Source organism: Anoplopoma fimbria, chromosome 6 (genome assembly GCF_027596085.1).
Source record: "Anoplopoma fimbria isolate UVic2021 breed Golden Eagle Sablefish chromosome 6, Afim_UVic_2022, whole genome shotgun sequence".
Lineage (NCBI taxonomy): Eukaryota > Metazoa > Chordata > Actinopteri > Perciformes > Anoplopomatidae > Anoplopoma > Anoplopoma fimbria.
This window is the reverse complement of record NC_072454.1, coordinates 5,279,533-5,300,929: the sequence shown is the minus strand read 5'-3', so window position 1 is coordinate 5,300,929 and position 21,397 is coordinate 5,279,533. Positions and strand designations below refer to the sequence as shown.

General features: G+C 38.5%; 1 protein-coding gene across 1 annotated transcript; it reads right to left on the bottom strand.

Annotated features, from left to right (window-relative positions):
• Positions 1–2,719: 2,719 nt before the first annotated feature.
• On the bottom strand, positions 2,720–5,913 carry si:ch1073-126c3.2 (uncharacterized protein LOC555816 homolog). Its single transcript, XM_054600462.1, has 5 exons — positions 5,761–5,913; positions 5,488–5,602; positions 4,251–4,363; positions 4,018–4,132; positions 2,720–3,039 (listed from the first exon to the last, which is right to left on the bottom strand). Exons 1-5 carry the CDS (start codon positions 5,872–5,874, stop codon positions 2,864–2,866), a joined length of 633 nt encoding a protein of 210 aa, XP_054456437.1. The 5' UTR covers positions 5,875–5,913; the 3' UTR covers positions 2,720–2,863.
• Between the last annotated feature and the right edge of the window lie 15,484 nt (positions 5,914–21,397).

The following is a 21,397-nucleotide window of genomic DNA, read 5'->3' as shown; positions in this document are numbered from 1 at the left end:
TGGTTCACTGATTGTCTCTTCTCTTAGAAAACCAACGTGAATATGAATAGACAGGGGAGAAAGAAAAGAGAGAGGACAGGAAGGAACAAATATAGTGAGATAATTGAACAGCGTGTTATTTAATATTTACTTTAAAAGTTTCTTGAAAAGAGCAAATTCCATTCTGTGAGAAACCTCAGTCGGAACAAAAACCTGTCTTTGAAAATGTCACTGTTGACATTCACAGGTATGTAATGTGAAAGGTGAAAGGGCTCCAACAAAACGCAGTGATACAAGTTTAAAATTACAGTTATAAATGTAACAGTTTGTTCATTTTTTTTTCCAAAGTGCAGGCCTGTTTCTTCCTGCTTGTTACTTTTGATTTATTTGCACAAGACTAACAATGTACAGTTGTATTCTGTGTTTCATTGCTGGCAAATAAAGGAGGAATTCAAAAGAAGTGATTATATACCGCCCCCTAGTGTACAAAGAGTCACATTGCTATTATGAGTCAAGACAGAATCTTCATACTGAATTCAAACATTGATGTAAAATGAATGAATGCAAATAACATTTTGATTTCTGGTCAATTTAAATTCAATCAACTGAATTGAACATTTTTGAGGGTAGGCTTGTGTACAGGTCAGTCAATTTCTTCCACACAAAACTCGAAAAAAATCAAAAATCTTTATGGATCTTCCCCAAAATGTTGCTACAGACTTGTTGGAACTTAAACCATTCCTTCATTGCCCCAAATCAAAAGTAAAAAAAAAAGAGTTTGGACTGGGTTGTTATGGATAATTCATATGCTGTAAAGATGTAGAAGAGTCTTTACCAAAAATGTCATAATAGGACTTTATAGGACAAATTTAAAAAAACAGTCCTTTACCATTTTTTGGCAATTTCTGTAAACCAGCCATTTCAAAGAGTTATACGTTTGTTAAATCACAACTTGTTTTATGCACATGCTGTTGAAAACATATACATATGTAAAATACTTTATAAATGAGACCAAATACATTTTTCATATTTCATATCTTTCATGTTAGATACCACGTCATAAGAAGGCTGCAGTTATCAGAACGACACAGACATCCAGGCTCCCTCCTGTGGCCAAAACATGTACTGCAGTTATAAATGTTAAAAGACTTTGGAAGAAATTCAGTTTATTTATTTGGCGACCCTTAATGAAATCTTTTGCGACCCCCCTGAGGGTCACGACCTTTAGGAATGACTGACGTGAAGGTTTCATTGCATACAGTCATGACCCTAAGCCACTTGTTCTGGTAAAATGTGAGTCAGTTACCAGCAATAAACATTAGAGGAAAATAAATAGTGTTTTTGTCTGTTGCCGCTTAATGAGAGACGTGTGACATTACAGTTTACCACTGTTAATCCCTCAATCCGCAGACAGTTATTTCAGTAATTGATGATTACACGGTCTGTCGGCCTACACCAGAGGGTCATTTTGCGGGTCGTTTTCTCTCTGATGAGTCCTAATAGAATGATGTGGAATGTCAATGGCTACCTAATGAGATCCGGCAATCTCATTTTGACTTCTTAACCCTGACCTCCGTGAGCTACGTCTGGATGTATTCGCAAACAAAACTGAGGGCAGACATGACAGCAGACAAAGCTCCCCATTTGGCTGAGTGGTTAACCTCATTTTAACCGCTGCTCTCTTCCAGATATTGCCATCAAGCCAATAAATAATGATGTTATTAAAATGAAGTCAGACGGAAAACAGGGAGGACGGTAATCAGATGCTTGCAGGTGTGTCCATCCTTTTGTTCATGTGCAGTAAATGCTGCTTTACAGACATTTATCTGCAAAGAAATATCACCTTTAATCCAAAGTGTTCCTGTTTGAGTACCTCTGTGGCCTATTTATAGTCTAGTAGCTCCTATTTCCCTGCTAGAAATCCATACCTGATTTACTTATTGTCAGCTAAAGTGTATTCGTGTTACTTAAGAATTGTGTTCAGTAGTTTTCAGTGAAAGCAGTCCTTACAGGAGAGATCATATTTGTAGGTCTTGTTTTTCTAAATATAACACTTCCTGCGTTCGATGTCCTAAAATAGACAGAGGCTGTGTTCAGAAAGGCATACTAACATTATTATATTCATACTAAGTATGAGGTCAAATTAAGTATGCGTTGCATTCTGACTGCATAGTGTGTGGATTATTTTATGTACCCAAGATATGCTTTGATTTTTAGATTGTATGAAAAGTGAGTTTATCGGAATAAACCGCCCCAAACTGCATTGCGGGTCTTCAGACTGTCTCACTTGGGGGAATTTGATGCAGACGGTAAACAAATTAACCAATTAAGGCACAGGTAAGAGGAATAACGTGGGAGCTCAAATATATAATATACTTTAGAAAACATATTTAACACTAAAATATAAGAATAATACTGAATATAAAATTGAATGGAAGAGGGAATGTTGATTTACATTTGTCATTTGACGTAGGTAATAACATGGCCTTTCCTCTTGCACCACCCTCAGACCAAACTTTATATTTTTTCCCCACTAGTGGTAAACACCCAGGAAAAACAAACACACGTCATCCACCCAACAACAGTTTTTATTTTCTGCGTGAGGACTTCACAGAGCTGGAAACATGACTTTAGCATACAGACCACAAAGGTTGTATCAGCAGTCAGAGGTAGACACTGCTAAAAAAAATATTTTTTTATTATCTAAGAGGATGTGCACAAATGCCAACAAAGGAAACCATTCAAAGAGAGGAGGACTTTTATTTTTCAAACTTAAAAGTCAGTCTTTCATAAATGATTTTAATACATTCTTTTTAAGTGCATCTTAAAGGGACTTTCACACAAAATTCACGGGTTTGTAAATGCATCTTTCTCCCTCGGGTGGTCATCCACATACAAGACAGGCAAACTCTGGACTGTCCTGTATGCCTTGATTCCTCAGCTCAGTGACGAATACCCCCATGATGGCGCTCTGCAGTGTGCTGTTGCTCTTTGTTTTGAGGCAGTCCTGATTTTCAGGAAAATATGCTGAACTTGCTCCAGAAACTTGAATTGGTGATTCTAGAAAATAGAGAGAAGGAAGTTAAGGTCAACTTCAGTGCCTCTGTATGAATATATAATGTGAGTTTCCTTATACAAACAGTTAGGGACATGAAAAAGTAATAACCCATAACTGCACTGATGGAATCAAAAGTACATTTAGAGAGGGCTGGTTCTCTGCAACTTTGTTCCTGCTCTAAACTCAGCAATCAGCAAAATGTAATTTAAATGCCAGTGTTCAGTATGTGGAATTTTGGAATAAAAATATTCATAACTATGTTTCCATTAGTGTATAATCCTCTGAAACTAAGAATCGTTGTGTGTTTTTGTTAGCTTACAGTGAGCCCTTTATGTAGATAGTGGGTCCTCTTCAGTCTGTTGTGTGGCACTGCCATGTTTCTACGGTAGCCCAGAACGGACAAACACCCTCTTGCTCTATAGCGAGGGCCTTTTTACGTCACCTGAAGGGTTCCACCAAATCCTGCATACTGTCCCTTTAATAAAACAAACTTATCCTCAATGGTTCCATCCATATATGGTTCATATGATATCTTACGAAAAGTTTATCCTCTTTTTTTTTGTGCGATTTTCTACAAAAGCCAGAACCACGTGTCCTTTTCAGCTGTTTACATACATACAGTCTTTTCAAAATAAACTTCCTGCCTTCACAGGAAACAAATCCATTAGGTTTAGGCAACAAAACTACTGGGTTAGGTTATGGAAAAATCGTCGTTTGAGTTCAAATAACCACGGAATTGCCGTTACATAAGTGAGCAAGTTGAAAAAGAAATCAACGTTGATAACTCATTTCAACAGCAGAAAGGTTAGTGTGTATTTGACCCCTCCCAACCGTCCTGTGTGAACGTATGTTGTCTTTATACTACCTTGTTCATGATTCCTTGGATAACAATCAAATATCTACCAATTCTGGCGCATTATTTTTCGTAGGTTTAGCTACAAATGCTGGATGAGAACAGCCTGAATAGCACACAGCCTCACCGTTGCACACAGCCAGCTTGTTTCCTCCCACGTACTGGGTCTGCCATCTAAATCCGGTCTGCTTACTGCATTCTTCGTACAAACGACTCCTCCTGATGAAGGCAAAGTCGTAACCCTGTGGACGAAGACTCACATCATATTATCCATTCTTTTTTTTTTATAATATTCAGGCAGAACTTGTTACCACATGTTTTTTTTATTAATATACATTAAACTGTATGTAGTGCACTTACATGGCTGCACAGAGGTTTGCAGTAGCGCTTCTTGGCTACTGTGACACATGCCAACCCTCCGTGGTGGGGAACTTTGGCTTCAGGGCATTTATTTGGCTCAGCACCTCTGCATTCTGTAGGTCAATGATTATCTAATGAATGAGGCGTTTGAAACATTGAACCTGTTAGATGTCCATTTTGAGTTATAAGTTATTTCTATTATTATCATCTGCATCCTTTTTTTTTTAAAAATCCTCCTTCAGGCCTTAGCCCTACGCTGCACTGACTCTCCGGTTGAAGAACACTGAAATCAACATTAAATGTGATGAAATCTGAAACTGAGTTTGTCATTCAGTCGATTCCAGACTTACATGAAACTCCACAGCAATTATTATCCATCTGCAGAGTTTACACCTCAACATTTAATCTTAATCTGTGATGAGAGCATCCTCAATAGACAGTAATCCTTCTGTCTGCCAGACACTGTTCACCTTATTCAGTGTTCAAGTGCTTTTAAGTACAAATGTGATAAACTGTGTATAGCCGATGAATCTCCATGAGCAATCTGACTCTGAAAAAGCAGGGCAGTAGTCATTGCAGTGTACTTGAGTACTTCTTGCTCAACACATTATTGTGACTGAGGGCTATATTAGCTTGTTATATGGCCCAACACACTCATCAGAGATAGCGGGATCATATATCACAATAAAGAATACAAAAGTAAGAAAATATACAGTACCAGTCAAAAGTTTGGACACATCTTCTCATTCAATGTTTTTTTCTTTTTCTTTATTTTAATTTTTTTCTACATTGTAGATTAATATTGAAGACATCCAAACTATGAAGGAATAAAAATAAAAAACCATTGAATGAGAAGGTGTGTCCAAACTTTTGACTGGTACTGTATATATATATATATATATATATATTTTTCTTTCTTTCTTATTATTTTTTCTACATTGTAGATTAATATTGAAGACATCCAAACTATGAAGGAACACATATGGAATTATGTGGTAAACAAACAAATGCTCAACAAACCAGAATATGTTTTATATTTTTAGATTCTTCAAAGTAGTTGAATGAGAAGGTGTGTCCAAACTTTTGACTGGTGCTGTACTTTTGGATAAAGCGTAACATTTCCTCACCATAACCTCAAATTTAAATTAATTCTCACATTAAATCAATCTTAGTCTAATTTTAAACTGGTGACGCTGTTAAAACAACAAGGACACACGCGTCTCCCTCGTCCTCCCACCTTGCAGCTGGTGTTTGTGCAGAGTATCAGTCAGATCCCTCAGGGACAGCAGTAGTGCAGCCGTCCTCTGTGTGCTCCATCCAGAAGTCAGGTTTTCACCACACTCTATCGCCACCTGTTGGTTTAATATCAGACACAACACTTGTTTTGTTCCTCTGGCAAAGTGGTATGACATGGTAAGCAACTAGCAAATCATAAAATATATACACAATGTGACCAACTTTTATGGGAAGGTTAGAGAATTTTCTGTTTGGACAAACATTAATAGATTACCTCGAGTTCAGCTGATAGATGCTGAGTTTGTGAGCTGCAATTCTGAAGTAAAGCTGCAGAGGAGGACAGGACTGCTAGTGAGCAAAAGAAAGTAAATATTCCCTGTAACGCCATGGCGACTGCACTCGAATACTTCTGACACAGATCTGAAGTTTGGACACCGGGACAAATACATTTATTGACTCAGTCTGTTGGTGCAAAGTTTACAGAATTGGGCAATATTGTGGATTCCCAACATTTCACAAAGTGCCATTTCGGACCCTAACATGAACTTTGGATGTGCAGAGGTGGATATTATTAGGGTTTTGTGTGCTATTTCATTTTAAATCATATTTGCGTAGTTTCTTTTTTGCAACTGACTTTTAAATTACAAGTTGTTCTTATTTATTCTAATAATAATAATAATAATAACTTCCCCACTATGTATGTCCCTGCTTTGTGCTGATGGGGGAGCTGGTAGTACACGTTAACTGACTGAAGTAGTAAGCCCCTTGTACTGTTCGTCTTCACACAGGATGCCACTACTACTTTCTTAGATGTCAGCCCATTATGGAGCCAAATGTCAGTGTGAAATCTACTCCCACAAATACAAAAGCCAATCAGACACACCGAGTGACTCAGTGTCAGTCAGTAAGTTATGCCACGAAGGATGACTGTGTAAATAATTCACTGTGGATGTCATTCATTATGGATGTCTGACGATCTGGCAGCAGATGAATCATTGAAACTCTTATGATGAGCGTTTGAGCTCATTAACGTGGAGAATTGCCTTTTTATGTTTGATTTGAGGAACAAAGATTGGCGCTCCAAATGGACCTTGAAAGCTGTCATTATCATACCAGCATGTCCTCTCACATGCTTCAATTATCTGGCTTTTTTTTTTTCAGGAATCAAAGGAAAAAGAAAAAAGTAGGATGTCTTTATTGCTGTAATGATGTATTATCCCAAAATACATACAGCATAGATTAAATTGATGAAAAAAGCGAGCAGTTATAAATTGAATAAAACTTAAATCCATAAAGTTTGTCATGTTGCATTGGTTCAGAGGACTAGATGGCAGAGTTGTTCTTGTGGAGGCCTGCTGTCTATCTGTGAATCTTCCAGGTCATGCATACAATCATTTTGATGCATAAAGTCATGATGTGAAAACATCTGACTTCAAATATTAAGTACCAGATCCTCAGATGTAGCAATGTGAGTAAATGTTCTTGACATTGTGTATGGAGTCACCACCTGCTGTCACACTTTGTCACTCTGTTTTTTTTGTTTTTTTCTATTTCTACTGCAGTTCACGAAATCAAACCGTTCCCATTTTCCATCCGTCCACCAGATGCCCTCAGACTTTCCCTCCTTTCATCATCACCACCTGCCCGCTACACCCAAACACACACCTGCCCCCCCCGGTCCTTTTGCTGGATGAAATGGAATAAGCCCTCCTGGGATACTGTTGTCAGGCAGAGTGTTAGGCCCAATCCCAATGTCCCCCCTAAAACTTTAAATCATGAACCCTCACTTAACTGACGTAACCTGTTAAATAAGATACGATAAAATGAAATAAGATAATCCTTTATTAGTCCCGCAGCAGGATTACAGCAGCAGAGAGGATAGTGCAAACAAGAAACATAAGTAAAAAACAAGATCAAAACAAGTATAATAAATAAGTAAATCAATAATAACACAGTAAAGAATATTAAATAAGTAAAAAAAGTAAAAAAATCCACAATAACTAAAATATTATATATACAGACAGATTAATTATTGTATTGCACAGTGTATTTATATTGCACAGATTTTTAGTGTGGTCTACTGGGAAAATGGTTGAGTGTGAGAAGCTGAAAGGTCTTGAAGTGGTATAAATACAAATGGTACAGCACTTTGCAACTTTACAATTGTGGGTTTTTATTTCATATTCTTTACAAACTGATTTGAACATATTCCAGGCTCGTGCCGCAGGAGATGAGAGGTAATTGTCAAATAATCTATCAACAATCTTTTGTCAAAACAGCTTTAATAACCAAATAAAAAGAAGCGGTCGTTGAATAAACCAGCTGTTGAATAAAGTCTCTGCTTGCATTCCTCTGATTTACCGTGTGTTTATGTACCATTATTAAATCATTAATGTTTTTTTAACGCCTCCAGGCTTCCCCCCCCTGGTAACCCCGTTGTCTTCAACGCTATAAATTGTGGGTAATTCCCTCAGGCAAAGTCTACAGAAATTCGGAATTATGGAAAGTGTTTATAGGGGCTGATAATGTCTGCGAGGAAAACCCTCAAACATGCAAGGATTTGACACTGGGACAGACCTACACCCTCACGGCCATTGTTAGAATTTTGTGAGGGTGTAGATTCGAATTGGGCCTCTCACTTCTCTACTAGTGGTGGACTTTCTAATCCATATGTACAATGTTATTGTCCCCGGCATCTCTGTACTCCTCAATAACAGGCCACACATCCATCTACCTCACTGGTAACAGAGGTCACCTCGACCTCGCTCACTGCAGCCACACTGTCACGGCTAATAATCAATTAGAGCACATTAGCTCGGCTCCGCTTCATGTCGGGTCACCAGCTAACAATGATGTCATTGCTTCTCACAATATTGACTATTTATCTGCAAACAGAAACTTGGCTGTCTGATGGAGAAAATGTTCCTCTTTTTAAGTGATACCCGACAGTTTAAACTGTAATAAATGAAGCCAGAATCATGTTTCACGTTTTCTGGTTTGTTCTATTCTTTTGAAATTTTGCCTTTTGTTTCCAAAAGGTAACCAAACTGATTTGTATTTTAATATAAAGGCCACCCCCTGCAGATTTTCTGGAAGAATCTTCTGAACTGTCTATTATTATGCCTGATTATGATAATATTGTGATTCTAGGCGATTCAAGTAAATGTATGCGGCCCTGAGAATCCCCCTAGCTCCGGAGTTTTTACGGATGATAGATTCTTTTAATCACGTTCGGCCTCCGACTGAAGCTATGCACAATAAGGACCACATCCTGGTTTTATCTCCTGCTTGTTTACTGAATAATGTCCTATGCAGGGAAATTGGGGTTTAAGGACGAACGTATTTATTTTAATTCCTCTTTTTCCCGTACCATGAGCTGTGATGAACAACTCACTTGATCAAATTTTTTCAATTCATCCACAGCAGGTAAATTTGACCTCCAGCTCAGCTCCTCAACAAACACCTTGGCTATTTGAAATTACTTTACTTCCACTACTGTCCGTCTGTAAGTTTGTCTGACAAAACTGTTTATACATTTTGGACAATATTGATCCTGTTAGGCTCAAAAAGTCTAATGTGCCAACTCTGCCCTGGCTTAACAATGAAATCAGTTTAATGACGAGAACTTGACTTAAAGCTTAAAATGTACCTTCATCTTGAAAGGCTGAAGGATCTCATGATGAAACAATTTTTTTTTTTTAATTGGAAGTTAAACAAATAAATAATATTTGGAATCTTTATGCTTAACATAAACATGACTCTAAACAGTTTTTTCAATATTTCCAGCCATACCAAAAAACCTCCCCCTCGTTTTATTGAGCTTTAAATTGATAAATGTTAATACGTTTTGTTGTTTTTTTCGTCTTTATTTTCCATCATAAAGGGTCAAGTTGTGAAGAATGCAATTATCCCTCTAACCTTTAGCTTCAGGGCCCCAGGACTCTAGAAGGACCCGCTGGAGGAGATCAGGTAAGCTAGCTGACGTTTTGTTGACCCATCGGACCATCCTGACCTTCTGCTGAGTCTGTGGCTCTGTAACAAAGTCAATACTTCCTCCTCTACTTGACAACTACCTCTCGAGGGCTTTGGAACTTGGCCGTCGCTTTGGGGCATTCGCAGAAACAACTAATCCTTTTTCGTTTTTCTTTAGTTGAGAATTAAACCCAAAAATGTGACGCCTGTAATATTGGAATCCCATTGGCGTCCATTTGGGCTCCACCTTGCTCCCACCTGCACAAAACAGCTACGGGCCATTGGAATAGAACTTAACCAACCTCAAGTGTTGCTAATCTGTTGGTAGCAACACTTTTTCGTCATTCAGGGGGCACATGTTAAACCAGCAACATGTTATGTCAAGTCCACGCACCTAGAGAGACGGTACATTCCCAAACAACATATGTGTTTATTTGATCTGGCACTTACATCAGTAGGACAAGGTCACACCAGAGGGGCTTCAATTCATTATTTGTCTACTGAGACAAAACTATTAGATTTATTCCAACACAAACATCCACATTATTCACTTCAAAATATCCTAAAAAAAAATGGAATCAACACTGCTGATCCTGTGCTTACAGATTTAAATAAAAAAAAAGCTGTAATTCCATTACTGTGTCTCATTATACAAATAGTACCATCACTAAAACAAAGTACATCCACACACCTCTCCTCTTTACATTTCCATAAAATGTTTTTTTTAAAAACTCTATTAAATTCCGAGAGTCTTAACATTAAAATTTTATGACCATCGCTATGGTTCCCTGGAGGGGACAGTCTCTATAAAGTCACACACTCACAAGTCCAAGATGAATGCATGCATTCACACAGATCATCACAGAAACACACACACACACACACACACACACACACACACACACACACACACACACACACACACACACACACACACGCAGAAGCCCTTTGTGACTGTGTGGCATAAAAAATGATGATGAATGGCGTGTATGATAGCAACACGCTCTCCTCTCTGTCTAACCTTTCTCAAATACTCGTGACATTCTCCCCACGGCGCTCCTTGTCTACCTCCCATAGAAGCATTGTGCTGATTTAGCCAGGCATGGAAAACTGCTACTCTGTTGTCAAATGATTCACATGGATGAGCCTCAGAAAAGCCGAGCCCTGAGCTAATTGGTATTCAGGAAGACGCCGCGCTACCTGTTTCAAATACTTTTCCCTGTTTGGGAGGATCACTGCGCCTCCAGGGGAAAGTTTTGAACGCAGCCGCGGCTGATGAATAGCTAATAACGTCTATTAGCTCATTTTAATTACCCCTTTGCCTTCATCACGGGGCTGATTTATTTTCTTAACAGCAGCAGTTACGGATCCTTTTAAAAAAAGGTGCAGCACACAGCCCTGTAAGAGAGTTATTTTTCGAGATTGATTTTCAAGATGCAAATGCCTCTCGGAAGCATAAGGGCGTTAACACGGATAACTAACTCTGAGCTTCTAAAGATACAACCAAATCTGATCTTGCCGGGCTTTTTCTGTCTAAAAAGGAATCAAAGTGAAGAGAAGGAAGAGACAAGCAGGCAACAGGGCAGTTGAAAGTGGGCCCGATTTACTCCAGCTGTGCCGTATCAAACATTTAAAGCACAGCAGGAGGCTCCAAGAAGAGGCTTTCTTCTCCTTGTCTCTCCTCCCCTTGTACACTAATTTAAAAAACTATTATGGTGACAGAAATGTTTGCTGATGGCATAAGAACCTCTGATTAAAAGTGTGACTGACATCTCCACTAATCCTTCATATCCTACTAGTGGAATGGCACGCACTTTTCAGGCAAAGAGCAGGAGGAAAATACTTTTTTTAACGCAAAAGAGAGCATCTTCACCCTCTCCGCTTTCTGTGACGAGTTCCCGCTGTCACTTAGTCAGCCAGTATGCCAGTCAGTCAAACGAACATGCAGATTGCTCACAACACCTACAGGAATGAAGAGAACATCCACAGAGCAAAGCAGCAGCCCCGGAACACGCACCAGATGGAGGAAACTATTAATTTATCAAATATTTATAAGATGCAAATGTGAATAAAAAGTGATGGCGCCGTCCCTGAACACCTGTTTCCCTGCCGGCTTACCCAGCTCTTGTTTACCACCTGTCCTATTACACACTTACTCCCTTACTGAACACCAGCAGACCTGTGCGTTTACCTCTTCTCTTAATGCTTTTACAGCTTTTTTTGCGCTCTACATGCTTATTTTCCAGTAAACTTGTTTGCCTTTCCCTCTGTATTCCTTTTTGCCAGCCACTTGCTGTATTTACCTCCCTGCACCTTGTTTCCTGTGTCTTTGCTTACCTTCCTGTTTTCCTACCTGGCTTCCACTATTATCAAATGACTGTGATTGCATGCATATTTGACTGTCAACTAATAGTCATCAGGAGCTGCACACCAGTTGATCTTCCTTCTTAATCCAGTCCAGTTTTCTACTTATTATGTCCAAACGCATCATTCTGCAACAGTGACCTATATGGCCACTTTCTGGGCCAAGCAGGAAGTAGTGTCAAGTAGTGTCATGTTCTGGCAGTACTGATATTGTCATATTGTGCTGTATTGTATTGTTTCTTGCAGAAACAACGTAACAACATAGCAGAACCATCTGTCAGTTTAAGACAATTCAGTTCAACAACACCACAAACTACAGACTCAAAAAAAAACGACGAATGAGCAGAATCATCACCTCACAAGTTGTTGTTAGAAACGTTCATCTTTGGAAGACACCAACCGATTATTTTGTCATTTGGTATGAGGCCCTCTTGTCCACACTACTCAACATTGACTATAATTATTTAATCACATTGCATTTTCCCATCTCTATCCAAATGTTTGAAGTTTCATTCTTATTTTGTTCTTTTAGGAACAATAAACACATTCAGTTGTATTTGACCCAATAACTCTGGATGTCCTATGACTTCCTCGTAGACACACAGTACCTTAGTGATACTTAATGTGGTGATAATCTATGAATACAAAACTGAAAAAAAAAACTTTTTGCAGAAACATGATGAGAAAAAAAACAATTTCTAGTGCAAAGTCTGTAAATTGTAGTCAATTCTTACTGTTTCAGCATCCTGGCAGTCATATTACCCTTCTGTATCATCCATACTGGATCTGTGTGTTGGAGGATACGCTCTGTGCCTTCATGACAGAGGGACACTCAGAAAGAGCTAAGGTTCATTGTTCATGTCTTTAAAGGGTTAGCGCTGCTGCCAAAAGCTGACAGGAGACCAGAAACCTGGAGCCAGATCCTTTTCTTCCTTTCAAGATCAGAAACAGCAGCATGAAAGCTTTTTAAATGGTGGGATACAAGGCTTTGTTAGAGATCGATACAGTGTTATCTAAAGATCCCACAACTTTTTTATTTTTATTGACCTGTTTGTTTTCAAAGTAAGTATCACCATCAACATGCTCTTGACTTATACTTGTGCATGGTGGGGCTTTTCTTTGTTAGATACACAGACTACCTTTTAAAGATTCAAGGTGGAGTGATCGCCTTGATACATACATATTCTTATATCAGTTCAATTCAATATTTGTTTAAGACACACAGGAGGATCCATATCAATAATAGAATAATAATAAAACAAAAACATACTACATAAAACCACCGCATGTTATCACTCAATTATAAAGAGACAATCATATGTGGACTATTATAAATAACAAGGGATGGACGAGTCATGTATTATGTAAGTTATATGATTTTACGCAGTGCTGGTTGCAAACAATTTATTCTAAATAATTCATTGGTATAGCATGATATAAATCCAAGACAATGCATTCATACAAATGAAATAAGTTGTAAAAACACACAGCAAAGGCACAGAGACAATGTCTACATTACAATTTTATATATACCAAATTAAAGTCAAATCTAAAACAATAATGTTCGATGAAAAAGGTTTGTTCCTTTTTAAACTGGGCGACAATGAGGACTTCTTGGTCTTCACTTCCTTGGAAAAAATGTTTTATTTATTTTTTTGTTCACTGAATTGTACATGAGTTCTTGCAGAAGTCGATGATAATTATAGATGGAGGGGCCTCCTGCTGGGGATGTTTGGCACCGACTGCTGGAGAGTTTCCAATGTGGTCTGCAGGATCTAAACTGGAAGTCTGTCTTCCACATCAAGCAACAGGGAATTGACCCGAGCGACTTCAGGTGTAGCCAGACAGATTGGACTTGAGCCACACGCCTTCCTCTCCAACATGGAGTCCTGGAAAGAGAACAGACTGCACAGACTCAAGAGGCAAAGCTAAAGCACGCCATTCACACAGATATGAGAAAGTAAACGAAGACAGAGAGGGAGAGACACAAGAGGAGACGCTGCCGATCCAGATCGAATATCTGGAATGAGGCACCAAACGCCAGGGTAGAAAGAGGGGACCCAGGACGGCCGATGGTCTACCACAGAGAAGTCTGAGTGAGAAAAAAGAAACAATAAAACACTCAGAGAGAGAGGGGGAGAGGAAAACAGCTTGGACACTCAAGTGCTTGTGGGACACCTCCTTCTTCCTTCTTTTTAACTGACAGATGGGAGCCATGTATTGTCAGAGCTGAGAGCATGGGATGGGATATAAGGTTTAAGGAGATCAGACAGGCATGATCTAACATGCATCGGGAGCAAAAGCTGGTGTAATGTGGTCAAATCTTTTAGTTTGAGTTAAGATCTTTAGTTTAAAGACTTAGAATACAAGCATGCAGCAGGGCTGACAAGAAAACATTACAATAATCAAGTCTGGATGATACAATCAGGACGAAAAAAGGTCATATTGGTGAACTATTTTATGTACTGTTTAAAAGAAAGGTTAGTATTAATCTAACACCAAGGTTTTGCGCTGTCAAATTTTTGAGGAATCACACAGTTGTCAAGAGATACTGATACTTCAAACTGGTGTCCATCAGGAGCAGAAACAATGATCAGCATTTCAGTTTTATAAGAATTTAGCAGCAGGAAATTGCATGACATTCAGCGTTTGACAGCAGACAATCATGCCCCTGATTTTATGATTAAGGACTGGTCATAGGTCTTTGTAAGCGCATACAACTGTGTATCGTCAGCATAGCAGTGGAATTTAATCCCATGACTGTATATAATTTGTTAAAGAGGTGAAATAGAAATAGAGAGAAGTAGAGGGCAAACAACGAAGCCCTGAGGTACTCCACAATTCACATCACCCAAAAAAATTCAGTGTTCTTTCCAATGACAAAGCGATTTTTTAATTATTAAGCGTGCAATAACAATGCCATTCTTGCTTTAAGACTTTGTAGTTTGAACAAACTGAAATGTGAAAACATAGTGTCGTAGTATAAAAAGTGAGAAAGATGAGGATGGGTCAAACAGAGGACTTTTGTCAAGTGTTGTTGAGTTATTGTGAAGTTACTGTTGTGATGTTTATGACGTGTTCATCCCCCATGATGTTTTATCTAAACAAACCAAATGGTTTTCTCGCCCAAACCTAATTGCAGCCATTTCACGATAATGATGTGGGATAAAATGACACGCAAAATGCTTGAAATTAGTTATCACGACACCCGTAAAGTCTTTAAAAGGTCCCGTTATTTATATACACCGTCTCATGACATCAGGTTGATTTTTTTTAGATAAGTAAGACTTTACCAGGCAAGAGCCATACACGCCACATTGTATACAGTGAATGTTTTAAAAACATTAAAATAAGCAAAGAAAGACAACCGGCAACGCTTTGCTTCAGCTGTGTTTTTTGCTCTCTCGCTCAGTCATTCGCGGCTTCTCGGAGACACTGATGCTGCTAATGGGCCCTCGGACGATAAAAGGCTTTTCAGATTAGTGCTCCAAAAGCAGCTTTGGGATTCTTCCTGGTCCCAGCTTTAGAACCCTCCCTTGTTGGGGAGTTTGGCTCTTTGAAATATAATGTCATTCCAGGAAGAAAACTTGAGTTTGTATGAAGACAACTTTAAAAGTTAAAAATGAGTATCGTTATGTTTACTTTGTGATGTGCGTGCTGTAAAATATGTTGTTATGTATGCATTTGTATGTGTTGATTTCCATATGAGACCATGTGCATGTCTGTCTGTGTGTGAGTTATTGGTTTAATTTCCCCTTTATGTGACTGTAAATGAACGCTATTTGAATAAAGCTACTGAAGCTCATAAAAGTGCCGACGTTGAGATAGTGGATCTACTTAAGTTTTGCTCAGATTCGAAGTGGAGCCAACTTAATGCAGCGACAGAGACTGGAGCTGAAAAGAAAATGCTCCCAATCCTCACCATCAGTTGTGATATCTTTAAAGTCTGATTCACACTGTCGATTACATTTTTAGGCTTTTTTTCCCTCGACATCACACTTAAATCTGACCTGAAAGATTAGTAACAGGAACACTATATAGAGTCAAAGCATAAAGTGGATGGACGCCCAGTATTGCAGTGCAACACATAAAAAAATGTTTGACTACTGTGAAAAAAGACATTAAAAAATGGATTTATTCCAAAACCATATATCAATTCTAATAGAACTGTTTTGGAAAGACTTCTCTGCCTGACTTTTACAAGGCAATGTTTTTCTCAAACAGAGGTGATTATAAAACCAGACATTGAACCAAGAAAATGTCTTAAAATGACTGAACGGTAAGTCTTCTGAGGGCTTATCGTAAATGCCTTAAGTGTTGATTTATTCATAAAGCCAACAGACAAAAAAGGTTTACTGTGAATATAAACCCACGTTTTGTTGCAGTTGTTGTTGCTCTCATTTTGTTATGGCTGGAATAAATTAGTCCATCACATATGACTGCAGTCTGCCTTATTACAATTGCTCTCATGGAATTAAATAGCTATGATTGTTCAAAGCATGCATGTTGCAGCAAAGAGACTCCCTGTATAAAAATGACAAAACCAGGGTTTACATTAAGATCAGTGTTTAAATTCCGCATAGAACATGAATAAATAAAGTGGTTGTGTTTCTTCTGCACTTCAGTGCACCAATATGATTCAAAATCATGTTTCAACCACATTGTTTATCCAACCACTCACTACAACATCATACCACTACCATAATGAAGCTGTGAATGATTATTCTAAAATGTTTACTGCAAAATGAGTATAATGTTTATTTTGGTATTTGTGATATCTTTTCAGGCAACATATTTTCCCAACATAAAACTGTTAAATTGCGAGAAAATACTTAATATTCAAAGCACAGCTGTAATCTATGATTTGTGAAAGTTATGAAACCAGTGTGATAGGATTATTTTCCAAACATACAGTAGCTGTGAGAATGAGGTGAGCACAACAGTGTGGTTGGTTGAGATATTTTAAAATGAGGTATGAGTAACTTCTTTAGTGCCTCCAGAAATATCAGAATTAAGGGTCAGGGTAGGTTTATGCAGAGTAAATGTGGTAAAAGAAAGAGATGAAAAGTTTCCCCTGAAAACCATAATCTGTCTCTAAAGGCTCAATCACATGAGAGTTTAAAATGTCAAAAGATTTTCATCCCAATCAGTGGATTTGCTCCCTGGGTATAAATCCACTCAAATCTTCAGTGTTTAAACTTTGGTAAACTTTGACAAACAAATCTGTGCCTTCAACACAATTGGAGGAAGCTATCGTACCGTAGAAGTGTCACCCTCCACTTTTAATTAACCTCCTCTGTCCGAGTATAAACCAGAAGAAAGGGAACATTAACAGGCTTACATTCATCCAACACAACACTCCTTCTATACCGATGTCTGGTCAGTGTTGACATTTTGTCACGTGAATCATTAGTCACGTGAATCGCTAGTCTCGTGACTTGTTTGTCATCCTCTAGTCAGGTGAGTCAAGTTAAAATCAACCTTGCTCTTTTTTCCTAAACCTAACTAAGTTGTTTTGTTACCTAAACCTTACTTCCTGTTAAGACAGATGTTTATTTTGAAAAGACACTTTGATGTAACAAGAGGAAACTGAAACACCATCCCTGACATATTCAAAGCTGATGCTAGAGAGGCACGTAGACTTTCATAATTTGTAGTTTGGGGCCACTGACTTAAGTATCGATGTTTGACGGGTTGGGAGTGAGAATGTGTTTATTCATCTGGTGGACACATGATTCCAAATAAATGCAAATGTTGTGCCGTGTCTGCTGGAAATATGAAAAGAAACACCTATTGAACCCTGAAGCGGCAAGGTAGTACTGCACTGCACCCCTCTGAGCGAACCTGACAAATCAAATACAGGATAGAGGAGTTCACAGGCACAGATCCTTTGATTTTTACCCCCTTCATCATTTCATGAAATACCTCTTAGGTCATCAGCTATTTTTACTTTCTTGCCCTCTAACTTTCCTCTACCACATCGTAGCACGGCTGCATTAGCATATGAGTCAGAGCTCCAGAAGGGAGACACATACACAGACGTTTAGTCTCCACGGTAAATGTGAGGAACCGCGAAAAAGACGGCTGACTTACACGTCAGGTGTTATTTTCCTCAAAACTTGTGCATGGTGGGTGCGTGGTTGTGAGGTGAAGAACCTGTGTTTAAAAATAAACATAGGTCATTTCAAGCCATTTAAAAAAGCAACCTATGCAGAATTTTTCTTTCACAAACTTAAAGTGGCCCTAAAATGCTTTTCCACTTTTTCCCTCTCCTTTAGTATGTTATATATATTTTATATAGGATATTTTGAAGTGAATAATGTGGATGTTTATGCTGGTCATAACATTTTTATGTTAAGACTCTCAGAATCTAATAGAGTTTTTAAAAAAAACATTTTATGGAAATGTAAAGAGGAGAGGTGTGTGGATGTACTTTGTGTTTTAGTTATGGTACTATTTGTATAATGAGACACAGTAATGGAATTACAGCCTTTTTTATTCAAATCTCTAAGCACAGGATCAGCAGTGTTGATTCCATTTGTTTGGGTATTTTGAAGTGAATAATATGGATGTTTGTGTTGGAATAAATCTAATAGTTTGTCTCAATAAACAAATAATGAAATGAAAGCCCCTCAGGTGTGACCTTGTCCTACTGACGTAAGTGCCAGATCAAATAAACACATATGTTGTTTGGGAATGTACCGTCTCTCTAGGTGCGTGGACTTGACATAACATGTTGCTGACTTAACATGTGCCCCCTGAATGATGAAAAAGTGTTGCTACCAACAGATTAGCAACATTTGAGGTTGGTTAAAGTGGCCCTATTATGCTTTTTCCACTTTTTCCCTCTTCTTTAGTGTGTTATATATATTTTTGTACATGTAAAAGGTCCGTAGAGTGTAAAACCTGAAGTCCATGCCCTCCCCCTCAGAAGCTCCTGAAACGGCTCCATTGAATTATCTCCTTCACTTCCGTAACTTTATGAGGTCACAATGTTACAGAAGTGACGTAAAACTCCTTCTGGCTAGTTTGGCCCTCAAACAACAAAAGAGAGAGACGGAGATGAAGCTCTGGAGGAAGAGTTTTTTGAAATGTGAAACGTTGACCAATCACAACAGAGCGGGCTAGCTGACCAATCAGGGCAGACTTTGCTTTCTGGAGGGAGGAGCAAGCACTACAACGGAGCGTTTCAGAGAGAGGGTGAGAAGAGGTGCTGCAGGACAGCCAGGATGAGAAAAACAAGGAGGATTATGAGCATTAACGCATGTAAACATGTTGTAACTGTAACTTGAGATAAAATTATGCAGCTGGAAAATAGCATAATAGGGCCTGTTTAACACCACAGGACCTAAGCAGATGCTTCACTAAACACATCAGAGAGAGGTGCTACCTTTTTCATTATTTATAAATGTCACTGTTGTCGCTGTTTTCTACTAAAAGCCTGACCTGCAAATGCCACAATCTCACCCAGTATTTTTCTGTTATTCCTTGCATTGTTTTTGATTCCAGCACACAGATCAATACTTCTGAAATCCAGACAGGGGAAGTAAATAAGAGCCTTTGTCCCCTGAGCAGGTGCTACAGAGGCGCCTGTGGCTGTGAAACTCAAGCCCTAATTTTTCCACTAAGCTGACAGAAAGCTGTGAATATACTGAGCAGTTCACAGCTGTTTAACCATGTGAATTCGATTCATCCTCACAGTAACAGTTGTAAGTAACAGTTATAAATTAACCATAACCAAAGAAAAATGATCTCATTAAACTTCTGAAAGCTGCACTTTTTTTTCTCCACACACCAGATTTTTTTGGACAGACTGTAGGCCTTTGTGTGTTTTCACAGTTCTCCTGCCAATCACTGGAATATGTGTGTACTATGTGCAGCGACCTGTTTGTATACTAATGGGCTGTGTTGTGTCGCCGTTATTATAACCTCTGCAGGGTAAACGTGTCAAACGAGCAAATCAGCAGCATGTGAGCTCAAGCGCAGATGATTGCACCACCTGAAGCTATGTGACTAATTGATTGATTGTTTGTCTGCAAGCAACAGCAGCTGGCATCGAGTTCAAGGTGCACACAAACAAATTCTGTCATGGAGGAATGTGACCTTCACTCTGGTTAGAAAGTGGCTGATTCAAGAAGGCCAAGAGGCTCAGTTTATGCTTTGGTGTAGCAAGAGTATCTGAACAAAACGTGACCAAAAAATCTCCTGTAAAGAGGTAACGATAAACAGATAGATTAAAGCCCTAACTTTGCTTTAAGCACTCCCTTTTTCACATTAAAATGTTCCAAACACAACATCATTTTCAAATATGTCAACAACTAATACATGGATCATCACAATATATTGAATATTTGCCATTAATGCCCTCCAGTAGATGTGTTCTAAGGACTTTGGTGATCCCCTGACCTCAAGATGGTTGAGATAATTGAACTGTTGGATTGATTGCCATTATATTTGGTGCAAGCATTCATGTACACCTCCAGATAAATTGCAATCATGTTTGATCTGTTGACTTTTCAGCTAGAGCCATCATCAGGTTAAAAGTAGTGCATATCTAGTGATATTTTAAGGGCTAAATAGCAATGCTAGCACGCTAACACACTAAACTAGTTGGCTAATTTGTATTTGTGGGGAGAAGCTTGAGCAGAGATCCTGCAGAGTAGCAGAGATGGTTTGTGGAGCTCACAGAGAGCTGCACAGTCACCTCCAAACAAATGTGCCTTTGTGCCAGGCATCGTGGACGCCGCTGAAGTTTCATTGGACATCAGCCAGTTTCTGAAAGAGTACATTACATCTGAAACAATAACAACAAAAACTATATGATTGCTAGGCACAGCAGCTTTTCCTCATCATCCAATTCCTCCATATTTATTTTTTTCTAGCTATTGAGTTGTATTGGGCCAACATTTTATGGATTTTGTGAATCAAGCCTACAAAATAAATCAAAGATTGCCTCGCTAAGGATTTGAAAAACACGTGTGAAATGAAATTGAAATTGAAAAGAAATTACATGCTTGCATACATGAATTTTTTCATTGACATTTTTTGAACTATTATATCTCTCTTCTTTTAACAAAGCTCTAATTGTGTACATGACAAAACTTTAGTGACAACTGCAGTGTAGGTTTTTTCTTTTTGTTAACGTTGGGAGGTTTATTTTGGTTTAATTGAGAGAATAATACAGCCTCTTTTAGTTACTGTTTCAATAAATCATTTGAATTATAGTACATTATTTTCCTATTTGAGTAAAACGTGCCTCCGTTGAGTAAAGAGACACTGGAGAGAAAAAGTGGAATGGTTCAGGAAAAACAGAAGTTGCTGGGACAGTTTTAGGATTATTTTTATGGCTTCAGTGCTTTATTAGACTTTATAGAGGAAACGTTGAGATGAGCACGAGAGGCTTGAAGACATGAAACATAAATCACGAGCTGGTGTCAGAGTCGTTTACCACTTTAAGGCACTAGATGCTTCTTAGGCTGGGATGCCATGTGGGACAGCTTCAATACCTCGTGGGACGGGTTTGTGAATGAGACTTATTTAGCATGAAACCAAATGTTCACAATCATTTCAAATAA